Genomic DNA, 15,111 nt, shown 5'->3' on the forward strand with positions numbered 1-15,111 from the left:
GGTAAAATTCACATTGAGTTGGAACTAGGATACTTATAACTATTTGTACCCAAACAATTTAACAGTATAATTTCCCCCCCTCTGATAAAAGGGGTAATTCCAGCTTATTGGCTGGCCAGTGTCTTGTACTGCATCAGAAGAACAGAATTATATGAAATCAATTGTTACCATCGTATAACACTGGAGTAATGAAGCTGTAAATCAGACCCATAGCATCTAGCCTTTGATGCTCTTGTCAAGTTGTTCCATGCACTTGCTAATCCAGGGCAGTAGCAATTCCTCAGTGTCCTGTTTGCTCTTCACTAAATAATGGTAGGTTGTACCCACAACCATTCATCTATGCAGAACATTTTCTCTCTCAAAATCAATGAATGTATTCCTAATTTTAAATACATTTTAAGTCACCATTATGTCTCTTCTTCCCCAGTGGGAAAAGCTGACAGCTGCTCTAGACTTTCCTCTTTACAGATATTATTAAAATGCAAAATCATTCAGCTCTGTGCTGCATCCCCTTCACAGCAGGAATATTGTTCCTATAAAAATCTGAATACAGCATTCTAGATCAGGCATTTATGCTTTTAACTGTTAATAGTCACACATTGTGTTCTTTCTTCTCTTCCATGCTGATAAATTCCTGTACCCATATCATAGAGGATTGTATGTCACTAGTAATTTTGGACATTAGTTAATGAGTGAAATTTGTTAAACACTATTTACCTACATGCTGAATGGCCTATATTTTACCACAAAACATGCACAGACTCAGTCCTGTTAATATTCTAAATGACTGCACAGACTATAACATTTGTATATAAAGCTACTTCCATCCATCTGTTAAAATGCTCATTCCCTTCCCCTTCATTCCAGCCAGAAGTTTACTTCTATAAATAAAAATAAATCGGGTTTCTAGTGTTGAAACATTAGTTAAGAAATGTGATGATCATGATGGTTTAAAAAAAATCAACCTGTTTTCACATCCATTTAACAGTGCTTGAAATTCAGACTATGTAAAGAAAGACATTGCCAACTTGGCTATGTTGTGTGTATTTCTCCTCAAAGTGTTTGAGCATATTTTGTGATGAAGTTGCACAACTGAGGTTCTCATTGGCTTGCAGGGCCAGGAGTTTTGGAGATTGTGAAGTAGCCAAAAGACAAATAAATACATAATGAGAGCAGCGTTGAAAGAAAAATGCGTTGGAAACAACTCGGTTTGGGTGAGAGACTAGTAAATGGATTATGAGGAGGGAGTGGACAGAGGTAAGTGTGTGGGAGAGGAAGCATGACTTCAAGACAGAGAAGAAGGAGGGGAAAGGCAGTGCGGACTGTGTATGGGAGTAGTGGATGTGCGAGGTAGAGGGAGGATAGGAATATTCATAGATTTTTAAGGCAGAAGCAACCATTATGATCATTGAGTCTGACCTCCTATCTCCCCCATTATTTATCATTCCATCAATTTGTGTCCTCTGTAAACATTACCAGCAATGATTTTATATTAACTTTCACTATTGTGAAAGAAATCGAATAGCATTGGGCCAAGAGCAGAACTCTGCAGGGCCCCCTTACAAATGCCCCCATTGGATGATGATTTCCTGTTTACAATTGCTTTTGACGAGGAGACGATGACAGAAGTATGACTGAAGGATTTGAGAGGATGACAAGAAAAGTGAAACAGGAAGGAAAAGGCTGTGGGAGAAGAGAGTAACCATATTCATGTGCTGGTCATAATGTGGTGGAGAGTAGGTAGAATGGAAAAGTGTAGGTTCGCTGAGATTGCCTATACCTGAGAAAAACTTCAGACTGAAGTACATTTCTGAGGAACCTGGTGCCAAGCTTGCTGACACAATGATTTCCTCTGTTCAGTGTCTAACTCTTAACTCTTTGTTTGGATGGCAAATTATAATTGACTAAGGCCTTGGCTACACTGGCACTGTACAGCGCTGCAACTTGCTGCACTCAGAGGTGTGAAAACACCCCCCCGCGGCAGCACTGTGAAGCATGAGTGTAGTCGCGCCGCCAGCGGTGCGAGAGCTCTCTCGCAGTGCTGTAAGTACTCCACCTCTCCGAGGGGAGTAGCTTGCAGCGCAGCGAGTGCAGCGCTGTAAAGCGCCAGTGTAATCAGCGCCTGCAGCGCGCTGCACGCTCGCTCGCAGCGCTGCAAGCTACTCCCCTCGGAGAGGTGGAGTACTTACAGCACTGCGAGAGAGCTCTCGCACCGCTGGCGGCGCGACTACACTCATGCTTCACAGTGCTGCCGCGACAGCGCTGCCACGGCAGCGCTGTGAATTGCCAAGTGTAGCCAAGGCCTAAGAGAAAGGAAACTTTAGTTAGTTGTTCAGGGTTTGTTTTATTTTTAATACTCCAGACTTGCCAACTTCTTTATTTAGGAAGCTGGTCTCCATGCTCACTACCTTCTGTCACACACATTTTTAATCTACGTCCTTGGCATCCTCCTTATTCCCTGGTGAGTTTCACCATTTGCTTTTGGAGGATTAGAGCTCCATTACTTTCTTTTACATTTGGCATATTTTGCATTGTTGAACCAGATCCTTAGCGGGTGTAAAATAATGTCGCTATGCAGACTTCAGTGGAGCTACACCCACTGAGGATCTGCTCCATAGTCATTTTCATTACATGGTTATTCTAAAAATGTCCCTGTTAAAAAGAAAGATTTGTTTCTACAATGTCATGACACGTATTGCATCAGAACAGACCTTAGGGATATAACTTTACTTACTTGTTTGTTCAAAAATATGTAGATGACTGGATTGTAGACTGTACTACTTTTTGCAAGGACTGATGGAATGATGCTGGCGGATGGCGTAATTAGACCAGGTTTTCCAAAAGTAGCTATCAGGGCCATGATCCCATATGGCAGCCAGCAAAGAAGAAAACAAATTACCATCACAACCACCATGATCAGTACACGTTGCTCTCTTGTCCGGCCCATTCCTTTAGTAACACCACTCACCTAAAATAAAGAAAACAGGATTGTGAAAGAAATATTAACAGTGTGTATAATTATTAATGCTGAAAATGGGGGGAAATATGTCTGAGTTACTTGCATTAGCAGTTGTGGCAAGTGGCCGACGCTACTGTAGTGGGTCCTGCGCTTTTCCTTGGTGTGGTGGGTCAGGGTGCCACCTCTTGCCCCTATTCATGGGCATCGAGGGCTGTGCTAGTGCCCCGGTAGAGGAGAGGTGGGGAGCAGGGAAGGGACCCAGGTCTGCCCCCTTACTCCAGGTCCCAGCTCCTTCAGCTTCATGGGCTTCTTACCCTTTTTCCCCTTGGGTAGGGTTTCCCTCAGTCCACTGTGCTGGGGAGTCCCTCTGCACTGCTTGGGCAGGGCTTCCCTTCCCCTGGTCCTCTGGTTAACAGTGGTACTCCTCCAAACTCTAGTCAGCTCTCCTTCCCTCCCGCTGTCTGACTTGGGCTCATTAGAATTAATGATGGCCCCTTTCATCCAGAGGAAACCAAAAGCCATCTGCAAGCTACATTTGTGTGTAAAATGTTGTGCTAAGGGGCCTACCCTAGGCTTATTGCACCTGAATAGCAGTTGTTGGACAGAAATCCAGCCCAGTGTACCCTTGGGCGCTAGGCTGTGTGAGTGTCTAACAGGTCTGGTCTCCTGGGGCCATGGTCAGTCAGTTTGGTGGTAAGGTCTGGCTCCAGCATCCCCTGCTCCTTGAATGTGTGGTGCTGTTTGTTAGTAACATGTTTCAGGGGAATAGGGAAAGATGCCAACTGCTCATCTGTAAGTGCATGGAGATGGGGAACACAACTAACTACTGAAATGCAGCCTTCTCAGGGCAGAACTGGGCAAATGTTGGCAGCACAGAGCAACACTAAACTGCTAGGACCTGGAAAATACTTTAATCTGGAGTGGATGGATGTACAGGGGTAATTTTAGAGAGGCACAATGCAATTTTCCTACTTGGAATTTGGCTGGGGTACCCTGGCTAGCCCTCCAATGGGCTCAGTCATCAGTTGGTGTAAGTCTGCAAAGCTCCATTGACTTCACTAGTTCAACAGAACCACTCTGGCTTACATTTTTAGGGGCTTGAGGCCACTCCCATCTGTGGAGAGTAGAGGTCCATTGGATTTGTAAAGCATCACAAGTGGTCAGTTCTAAAGCTTTGCAATTCCACCAGCATAGAATCAATCTTATACCATTAGTGTAGTACTGATCGAAAAGGGATACCTACTACTTCCCCATCATTGCTTCCTGGTCAGGGGAAGTTGTATGATGTTGCTGGAAGATGCACAAACTTGAATGAACTATGTCTCATTTCTTACTGGATATGCTGTACTCAAGATCCATTTTTCTCTGCCACTGGACTGCATATCTTGATAGTGCAGTTTTTGAACTGAAGGCTGTGACTGCTCTAAAGTGTATTTGATCACAGGCAACTGATTTAAAAGAGTATATAAAAATTATAGACTGCAATGAGTTCTGGATGAGGCCTGACGAGATTTGAATGATGCAGTTAACCACAACATTGGTGCTTATGTACTTTTTCATGAGAAATCTAAAGTGACTGAGCCATAGTTTTCCTGCTTACAGTAAAATGAGATTAAAATTCCCCCAAAGTATTTTTATTTATTTACTTATTTACTTAGCTTTATATTTTAAGCCTATAGCTCTGGCAAAGTAGATCAGATGCTTCTACTCAGTCTTTCTCGGGAGACAAGAACAAGAAGACTGCCAAAATTGAAAGATGATTAACTTAAAACAGATAAATAGGAACTCCAGGGGTGTCTCACCTTAACATGATAGAAATTCTCTTCTGCCACCTGGGACCAGATGATAAACCTCTCAGCTTCTTGTACGTCTAATAACCCTTCCCATAGACTCCCAACACCCATTCAAAAAGCCACCAGTTCCCTGTACTGCTTAGCCCCCTATTGATAACTGTCCTGTTATACACCAAAAAAATAAAATCATTACAAATTCCTCTTCAATATTTTCTTCTAATCCTTGGTACCTCTCACCTCCACATCAGACAGCCCTGCCCCTCTGAGCCCTGCGACTGGCGACAAATTCCATCCCTTATTAGTCTCTCATCCCTATGTGAATGAGCAGACACTGTTCAACCTTCACAGAGCTGCTGCCTTGATCAGATTAGGTAAGGTTAATGAGACATAGGCTACATCTACACTAGGAGTGGGGGGGGGCGTGTTTCCCAGCTCTCATACACATACTTGCTCTAGCTGTCACTCAGCTAGCGCTGGTATAAATAATAGCCTAGTCATGGTAGTGCAGGTAGTAGCAGCAGAGGTGCTGCTTAGCCGTGTCAAGTACAAACATGCCTGAAACTGCCCTAGCTCATAGCCATAGACTAAAATCAAGCCCATCCCATGGACCTCTCAAACTTTTATACAATCCATCAGTTTCTTCCTCTATGTCAACAATAAACCTTCACCACCTCAAGAGAAACATTTTATTTTGTTACTTATTGGTGTATATTTTCCAGATGAGGCACAGAAATTTAGCCATGCAACTTCCACTGATAATGGGAGCCACAACGATGAGTGCTGCATCTCTCCATGAAATGTACCCTGTAACTCCAGTAGACCCTTCATTTTTATTTATTGATTTATTCTGGAACACCAACTTTATGAACAACTAGTTATATGGACCATTTTTCATGACAGGAAGGGGTATGGGTGTATGTGAAATCATATAATGAAAGGGATGTCAATAAAGAACAAGTTGACATCCCTTCACATGTCGATGCCTCCAGTGCATTAGAAATTGCTTTGTAGTGGTGTGAAGGACAAGAAGAAAGTGATGCAGAGCGCCACACTGCAGCTTGTGCATCATACCTATGGAAATTTTAAGAGGGCCTTAAATTAGAAAAGTTCCTAAAATGGAACTCCTCAGTCCTCAATCAGTTTGTTACAATAGGGGTTCTACTGTAATTAAATCAAATGAAGGCACTTGGCCAGATCCTCAGCTGTGCCATGAAATCTATGGAATGAGACCAATTTACACTAGCTAAAGGTCTGATCCCAATTTGGGATTTTGTGCATTTCTTTTTTGAAACCTAATCTGTTGCCTGGTGACATTGTTTCTAAAAAAGGAATCACTCTAAGACATACTTAAATACTATAATTGTACTGTGCAACTATGATTAGTCTATGCTAACAAACATTATAAGAGATGCAAGAAATGGATGGTTCTAGTCGTTTTTTCTTAAAAATGTAATGTAGTTTCAGGACACACATTCCATCAGAATTTACCTCAGAATGCAGTAGGTTTTTTAACTGACAATTTGATATCAATCTAAAACTTCATTTCCACTATAAAGGCAAGGATCAGTCATTGCAGTGGCTTGAAGGCTATTTAGTACTCTAACTCAAGTTAGAGTGGCTCACACTGGTTACAAGGTCAGGCTGTAATTTGTAGATGCCAATATTCACAATGTATAGTACTTTAGTGCCAGGCTTACTTAGAACATGGTAAGGGACCTGCTAAGCTTGACAGAAGCAAAGGCTGATAGACATACAGCCGTTCTCAAGGGCTTACATTAATGTGAAGGAACAAGCCAAGCCTTACAACTTCGTTTACTGTATTCAAGACTGAAAACACATTCATTTTACCCTGACTTACTCCTTACCTTTTCCTGTGCAAAAACGATCAAATAAAAAAAATGCTAGTGTATATCAGGTATTTTGATCCTACAAAATCATTCAGAACTTTGCTACCTCAGGACAGAAGACAAGGAAATGCTTGAATAGGTTTGCCAAGTATATTGACTGAACCCCATTCTGCTTGCCAAGACTAATCGGAACTGCTTCATGAGCTAGCTATTATAAATCAAGTGTGAAGCAGGTCAGCTCGGTCTCTGGAAGGCTGAGAGAAGCAACCACAATGTTTTGTAAGAGAGTGAAAGGTAAAAATCAGATCTGGAAGTTGGAGAGGAAAGAAGAGACCCCTCAGAGTAATGTAGGGTCCTGCACATCAACATGTTCACCAGCGTAATAATTTTTTGCTAAAACCATGAAGCTTTGGGGCCAGATCCGAGTCCCATTGTAGTCAATTAATTTTGCATTCAGTGTCACTGGCGCAGGAGCCCCCTCTTAGTTTAGCTAGGCCCCTTCCCTCAATGAGATCCACTTGAATGGACCCCACAGAGCCCCTTTGTCTTCAGTAGGATTCCACCCAGGTGAATGTGAGCATCCCATTGCAGGATTAGGGCCTCAAGCACAAAGGGAGCTGCTTCTGAAGATCCTTATATGCACACACAGCTCCACAGGTGGATCTCTTTTCAGGGTGCATTAGAGGCCTTGTACTTCTCAGCTGAGAAAAGCCCAGGGACTTGGCAGGTCCAGGGTTACTGCCGGCATCCTTTGCATGGAGATCTGTCTCACTGAAATGTTCCCTCAGCAAACTGTCTTAACAGCAGGGACAGGAGTAAATTCCAGATACAAACACCATGTTACAATCTCATGAATTCAATGGCTAATCAGCATTTTTGGTGGCATCCTGCAAACTGGAAGCTTTCATTAATGAGGAAGTTACCACACTGTCTTCATATTGTGATATGCTGCTGACCTGTTAACCCAGCCTTGCAGGAAACGATCTCTGGAGGCAACCTTTAAGAGTAGCACAGATGAGAGATCATCCCTCCACTTCTCCATTCCTGCCAAGGAGCTGTGAAATTTAATGCTTAAATGGGACCACTTAAAAGCTATTAAGCACAGGAAAGTTCTCTCTCCCCTCCCCATCACACCTAACTATCAAAACATGGAGGAAATGAAATGTAAACAGCTCTGTTAATGCCATGTGATGGTTGCACAATTAAAATTGCAAGTAGTAAGATCATGCAAAAGGTTTGAGAAGCATAATTTGATTGTGTTCCACATACTTTCCATTGTTTAATCATGTTTCTGGATAAGGGGGTACTTGTGGCCTGTACTGTGCACTGATGAAAAGGAGCAGAAGAGGGTGGAAGGTTCCCTGTTATTTCTTTGCACTAGTATGGCACACCATGCTTTTTCTGCCCTGGGAGGGGGCAGGCTCTGCAGAACCACTCTATTCTCCCCTCCCCCACTTTGGACAGGTGGATGAGAAGAGGCAGGGAGGGCAGTGGGAGGAGTCTTGATTCAGTCCTTGCAATATTGCCAGTGGCTTAGTCATACTGGTGCACTGGGGAGTATATGCTGTGATGCTAGATGTGGTGAAGTTGATTCTTTCTCTGGAGCTGTGGGAGGGAGGTACTGACTCCTTGAACTACAGTCTTCCTCCTGGGCTGTTCCAAGGGCAGCCCTTTGTTTTGGGCGGGTTTACAAACTTATGATTTAGCCCAATGTGGTATTTCTGTAAAACGTGACATGGCCAGAATCCTGCCCTGTGTAGAAGGAATCCCTGGGCGGTGGAGAACCGGCTGAATGGCTCCTACTTTAGCTCCTGTCTGGGCCCAGAACAATAATCTTCATCTCCCAGAACAATCTGTTATTCGGGCCACAGGCAGCCAGACATGGATTAGAGCAGCCCTTGGGGCTCAGGAGCCAAACCAGCCCCAGTAGTGAGGGGGAGAAGCAAAGGTGCCAGGAACCTGAGGTGTATTGAAAACTGTTTAAAATTACAAGCTTTCACTTTAAAATTGTAAGGGGTTTCCTGGTTCTGCATTTCAAATGTGCTAAAAGGCCTAACTCTGCTCCCATTTACCACAATGGTGGCAAAGTTAGATCAATGCTGAGCTCTTTTGAAACTCTGAATGCTCGGAGCAGGACCAACCGTGAAATAGACAGCTGGGTCTCCAAGCTGCCTTGGTAAATGAGGCAGTACACAAAGACTGTACATAATTCCAGCTCCTATCAAAATGGCTGCCTATCTTGTTTGGATTCAGGGAAATTGTCATCTGTGGTCATGCAAATACCACAAGTCATGACATGTTGACAGCCCAGATTTTTAAACTTCATCTCTTTTGTCAAGGTACTTTATCTCCCTAATGTTTTGTGTGTCTGCTAAGAGAACAACTAGGCAGGTTGTCCCTTAAAGGTTGATTCCCATAATTATGAGTGCTAATATACCACTCCATCAGTTAAGCCCTTTGTTCACAGCTAATATATGCAACAGGAAAATGCTGATAATACCGTAAAAGCCCGTTGGGTCTCACTCCTGGTAGGAGGAAGGAGAAAAAAGAAGAAGAAATGATGGAAAGGTAAATTTAAAAGCAAAAGAGAAGTAAGGCAGAATTAAAAATACAGCTTTTTATTGTGTGCTCAAGAAAATAGCATAATGGTCATGCATGCTTTAAAACCAGGTGTAAATTCTTGAAACCGGGGGGAGGAAAGGAACAGAAAACAACCAGGAACCCCATCTTGCCTATATTACGCTTTATGTCTTCTAGGACTATGTGAACAAACTGTGTTAGTGCACAGATTTTATTGTATTGTAAAAGAAGAATATTTGCCCCTAATTACTAGAGACAGTGGAAGAATGGGAAGGAGGAGTCACTAAAATATTGATAAATTTCTAAATAACTTGCAATCTGCAGGTTTTGAAATTTGGATAAAAACTTGGTTTTGGTCATCCCTCCTCCCACACTACCATTCCCTCCTTCTGTTTTGCCAATGAAAAATGGAGAGACAATATGAGGGGAACAGGGAAAAAACAAATACTGATTTGTTGTTGGGTTTAGCTGAGAAAAAAATATGCTTTTTTGGTAAATATTTCCATTTTTGAAAAAAAGCTATTTCATGATGACAAATTTCAACCAGCTCTCCCAACTACCTACTACGTTTAGCTCCCTGCAAACAGCGACATTGTTGACTATTTTGGCTTAGTTTGTCTACATGTAAATAATCCCAGAGCTTCTTCTCTCAGAACAAAAGGCATAACTTGAAACAGTGCCCCTTCAAGACCTGAAGTACCAGTATGCTACGATGTGTGTGAATCTAGGGTATGTCAGGTAGGTATGTGGACTGCTAAGCCAGCCTCTCACAAGGCTTGTTTGTGTCTTGTAACCACAGCCCAGAGTGAGGGGAGCAGGAAGATCACCCTGCACACAAGGGAGCATTTGGAGTTACTCTGCTTGGTACCTTGCAGGTCAGAGCCTTAAGGGTAGAAAAATCAGGTCTTTAATGTTTCATGTCGAGCTGGTAAGGAATTTCCTATCTGAATGATTTTCTGACAGAAAATGCAGTTTCTGCAAACTCAAAATTTCCCGTGAAAAATTTTGATTTGCCAAACACTTTCAATTTTGTGTCAGGAAAATCTAACTGAAATATTTCATTTGGGGTTGGTTTGACCCAAATCAGAATATTTCATTTGACCTAAAATGTTTAATTTGGAATTGGTTAAAAAAAATCTTTAATCCTTCATTTACTTTTGTTATATTGGTTTATGGGAGTTGTAGTTCCAGCGCCCATTTTCTCTTGTGGACCAGGCTCTCTGGAGGACTACTTCTCCCATAATGCATTTTGTCCAGATGGTGGATCATGCAGAGTCACATGACTCTATTTATTATGGAAGATGTAGTTGGGTCAGGGAGCCCGGGCCAAAGGAGTGAATGAGGACTGGAACTACAACTCTCATAAGGCAATCGGGAAATACAGTTCTAAAAGTGAATTGAAACATTCCTATTTTGGGAAGGTCAGAATGTTTTGTTTGTTGAAATGAAACATTTTGATGTTTCCAAATAAAAAAAAAATTTAGAATTTCCTTTCCACAGAAGATGTTGGCATTTCAACTTTTAGTCCCACTTCAGGACACAAACAAATGTTGACATATCTGAATTGTCTGAATGACAGACACTCTGAATTTTGCTCCACTTCAGTTTGATGGGACAGGTAGAGTGTGATTACTGCACATATTGCAGGAGCAGTGGTTCTCAAAACCACCACCTGAGCTGAAGGGAAAGAAGAGGCTAAAGAATAACTTTTCTCAATGATGAGGAATTGATCCTGATCCTGCACCTTTAAAGTCAGTGGGCATTTTGCCACTGACTTCAATTGGAGCAGAATCAAGGCCTTCATGTGGAAGCCCTGCTTCTCTGCAATAAGCAATCAAAGCTTTCTTAAATGACAAATTATTAGTTGAGCTCCTGCTTGACCTAACACAAGGGCATTTCACATTAAACATACATCAGCTCTGATCATCAGCAACTGTAATCTGATTTAAAGAGCTGTCATATCTACACATGAAAATTAAAGTGTATTAGGAGCCAGCATGTGGCAATAGCCCTGCTGTTCAATCAGGATGAAAGGCACCTGTCATAGAGTTATTTCTGGTTTAAGAACTATATTTATCCTTCACGTGTGTCATATTTACCCTTCATAGGCGAAATGGAAATGGAAATGCAAAAAAAAAAAAGAAGAAGAAGAAGTTGGAGGAAGAAGCAATAACTAAGATGCTATAAACTGTGACATGGATTTCACTGAGTTCAGTACCTGGGCTGATAGCAGGATTGCCAATGTTGCATTCAATCTGTCATCATAGTGTTCATTCACCTATCATGGTTAAGTCCCTCTGAAGTTGCTCATGCTCTTCTCCTAAATAACCTAAATAAGTGTGTTGTATACAGATTTTGCCATCTCACTGCTCATGACACTTTTCCAGGTCTCTAATAAATATATATTCAACACTCGTCATAGTATAGACTCCTATAGTGCCTCACTGTTAATTGCAATGATGAGAGTTTGAAACTCACCAACGTGCAAATGCTGTGTGGGTTATATTGGCACAGGGGTCGGCAACGTTTGGCACGCGGCTCGCCAGGGTAAGCACCCTGGTGGGCCGGGCCAGTTTATTTACCTGCTGACGCGGCAGGTTCGGCTGATTGCGGCCCCCACTGGCCGCGGTTCGCCGTCCCGGGCCAATGGAGGCGGCGAGAAGCCGCGGACAGCACATCGCTCGCCCGCGCCGCTTCCTGCCGCCCCCATTGGCCCGGGACGGCGAACCGCGGCCAGTGGGGACCGCGATCGGCCGAACCTGCCGCGTCAGCAGGTAAATAAAACTGGCCCGGCCCGCCAGGGTGCTTACCCTGGCGAGCCGCGTGCCGAACGTTGCCGACCCGTGTATTGATATTTACGTTTTATTCCATCTTTGCACGCTGGATGTCACCTTGAGGTTACTTTATAAAACCCTGCTTCAGAAAAGTGATGCATACCTGTATTTAAAGGAGGAAGCATGTCTAAAATAAAGTATCTTATAAAATCTTGATTCCTAAATGGAATTTAGGAATGTTTTTCTTTTTTTGATGATCGTCCAGGATTAAAAAATGATTGCAGTAGATCAAAACTGTGATGCAAAAAAAAAATATGAATCAATATATTTCCATTCACAGTAGGCAAATGTTCCTAAAGTACACCCAACTGTATCAGTAATGTATGTTTACATATAGCAGTATTTTAAATGTTTAAACCCAGGGTTGTGAGTTCAATCCTTGAGGGGGCCACTTGGGGATCTGGGGCAAAATCAGTACTTGGTCCTGCTAGTGAAGGCAGGGGGCTGGATTCGATGACCTTTCAAGGTCCCTTCCAGTTCTAGGAGATGGGATATCTCCATTAATTATTATTATTATTTATTATTATTATTATTTATCTATGGGGGGAATTCCTTTCAAAATTATGTCTCATGTATCTTGTTTAATGTTTACACATCTCATCAAAGTTCTCTTGAGTTCCTGCTCTGTAAAATGTCTCTGCCAGTCTGGCAACCTTTAAAAATGATCAGTCTGTATAAGGGAGAGGAATGGAGATAAACTGGGCCAGGAAATATTTTTTGGGAAAAACAAAACAAAAACACTTTATATAAGGTTATCCACTGTGGCTGGAATTTTCAAAGGCTCCTAAGAGAGTTAGCACTCATATTATCTTGAAAGTCAATGAGAGTTGGGTACCTAACTTCATCAGTCACCTTTGAAAATATCAGTCTGTATGATGATCCCTAATACAGTCGTGCGATCATCATGTCATCTTCAGTATAGATTCAAAGAAACAAACACATGAATGCTCAGAAACACGATTTAGGGTGTTTTTGTACTAGTAAACAAATGCTGCATGCTAAGCACTCTTGAAAATCTGGCCTATATTTCAGGTCCTACATGTGAGCGGCTCTCCTGAAATCTGCCTCTGATTGTGGGTGCTGGGCCCTTGAAAAGCTCCTACACCTTTTTTTTCAAACTTTATTTCAAACCCAAATTTCTTCAGATGAGGCAAAAACTCTAGCCCCATTCTGAACAGTTCACATCTGAAGTTTAAAAACCAAAGCTTTTTTTAAGTGACCCAACCATAGGAAAAATTTCCAAATACATTTAAATAAAGGAAACATGCATTTTTCCCCCCTTCATTCCACTAGCTCGAGAAATGACAAATGTATTCTTGGTTACTTTCCAAACCAAATTCAATCTGTGTTGAGACTAAACGTAAGAAATCGGTTGAGAAACCTATGAGCATCTGAAGATTTTGTATGGGTTTGTTACCAGGTAACATTTAGGTCACGTGGCAGTCTGCCTCCACATCTCTCCCCCAACTACACTGATGCACTGTGACACACAGCTAAAAGGAAAAATAGCTGCTTTTTCACAGTGGAATAAACACTGACATAAAATGAGTCCTGTGTTTCTGATGGTCCGTATATTGTAAGCTCAAAACTACTACCAAAAGCAAATCTAATACTATAGAACACAGTCCTCTTTTCAAGTCAACATGAAATGTTTTTCTTTTTAATATCTGTTCCCTCAATTCTGTTTCCTCTGGACAATTTTCAGTTTTAGAAATTATTCTGATACAGAATGACTATGAGAGCAAGTAAGCATGGATTTTAATTCTATCTGATAGGTTAATCATTGCAGGGAGATGCTTACTATTTACTCCACGAGGCCAGAAAGAGTTATCCTCCTCTAATTTTTCTAATTCCCCTTGATGTTTTCTTATTTCTTAGCTACTAGGTTTTCTGTTTTGTTTAAGGAAACCTGAAAAGTCGTGGGGTATGTTCCATTCAAGTCAGAAATAGAAATCTTTTGCACAACTGATCAGGCTCGGCAATCCTGAAATATTGGGACCAGATCCTCAGCTGGCCAGAAAAGCTCCTGGGCCGACATCCTCAAAAGGATTTAGTTTCCTAACTCCCACTGATTTCAATAGGAATTAGATGCCTAACTACCGTTGAGGATCAAGTCAAAGGTGTTAGGCTGATTGACATCAGTTGAGGCTTTGGCGCATTTGGTGTGAACTAAAATTGATCATAACATCCCTGAGCTCTACGAGGGTATTTTATTTGTGTCAATCAACATAAATGAAGAGTAGTTCTATGCTGTAAACATGATATTGTGGGGTTCTATGTGAATTGTTTCTCAGTGACTTCCAGACCAAATGCGCTCTGTTTACAAATAAAGTTGCTTGATTCTAATTGCCAACCCTGCAAAGTCAACATAGGTTTTGAAAGTCAAGCTAGATTCTTTCTGGCTTATGTGTCACCAATACAGATTCTGGAGCTGGAACTTAGCTAAAGGTTCTGTTCACAATGCATAACTGGTACAGAACCCAGCTCACTCTCCTGTAGTTATGTCGTCTCTTCAGGGCTAAAGGCAAATCAAAAAAGGATTTTTGTCAGCAGACAGAGGTTTTGCATGTAAATAAACCCCAGTGGATATTAGATTTTAGCATTTTTTGTTTTTTGTTTTGGAAGTTGGGGAGCTGTTTCTCCTGAATATCCTTGCCAACCTGTTGCATTCTACAGTGCATCATTGCTTTGTTTTGCTTTTTTGGCCTAAGTGCAATTTTCCCCTATGTATATTGCCCAAGTGAGCATATATTTTTTTAGACATGGGCTATGGTCACAGGCAAGGTACCAGGCGGATGAACTACTAGTCCAGTCCAATATGGCAGATCCCACTTTGCTGTAGTGGTGCTATGAATTATAGGATCCTGTTGGATCAGCTGCCTAAAACTGGATTTTTGTCTGCAGTGTGGCTAAAGGTTATGATTGTACCTACTCTATTGGTAGGGCCCTACCAAATTCACAGTCCATTTTGGTCAATTTCACAGTCATAGTATTTTTAAAATAGTCAATTTCATGATTTCAGCTATTTAAAGCTGAAATTTCACTGTGTTGTAGTTGTAGGGGTCCTGGCCCCCAAAAAAGGAGATGTGGGGGGATTG

General features: G+C 41.9%; 1 protein-coding gene across 1 annotated transcript in view; it reads right to left on the reverse strand.

Moving 5' to 3' along the window:
• The window catches only part of LOC135884110 (vertebrate ancient opsin-like), a 165,153-nt gene that overhangs the window by 60,900 nt on the left and 89,142 nt on the right, over positions 1-15,111 (reverse strand). The window contains exon 3 of the mRNA XM_065411403.1: positions 2,735-2,968. Coding sequence (XP_065267475.1) covers positions 2,735-2,968 — 234 coding nt within the window. The remainder of the gene's footprint in view (positions 1-2,734; positions 2,969-15,111) is intronic.

The sequence above is a fragment of the Emys orbicularis genome, chromosome 9 (genome assembly GCF_028017835.1).
Source record: "Emys orbicularis isolate rEmyOrb1 chromosome 9, rEmyOrb1.hap1, whole genome shotgun sequence".
Lineage (NCBI taxonomy): Eukaryota > Metazoa > Chordata > Testudines > Emydidae > Emys > Emys orbicularis.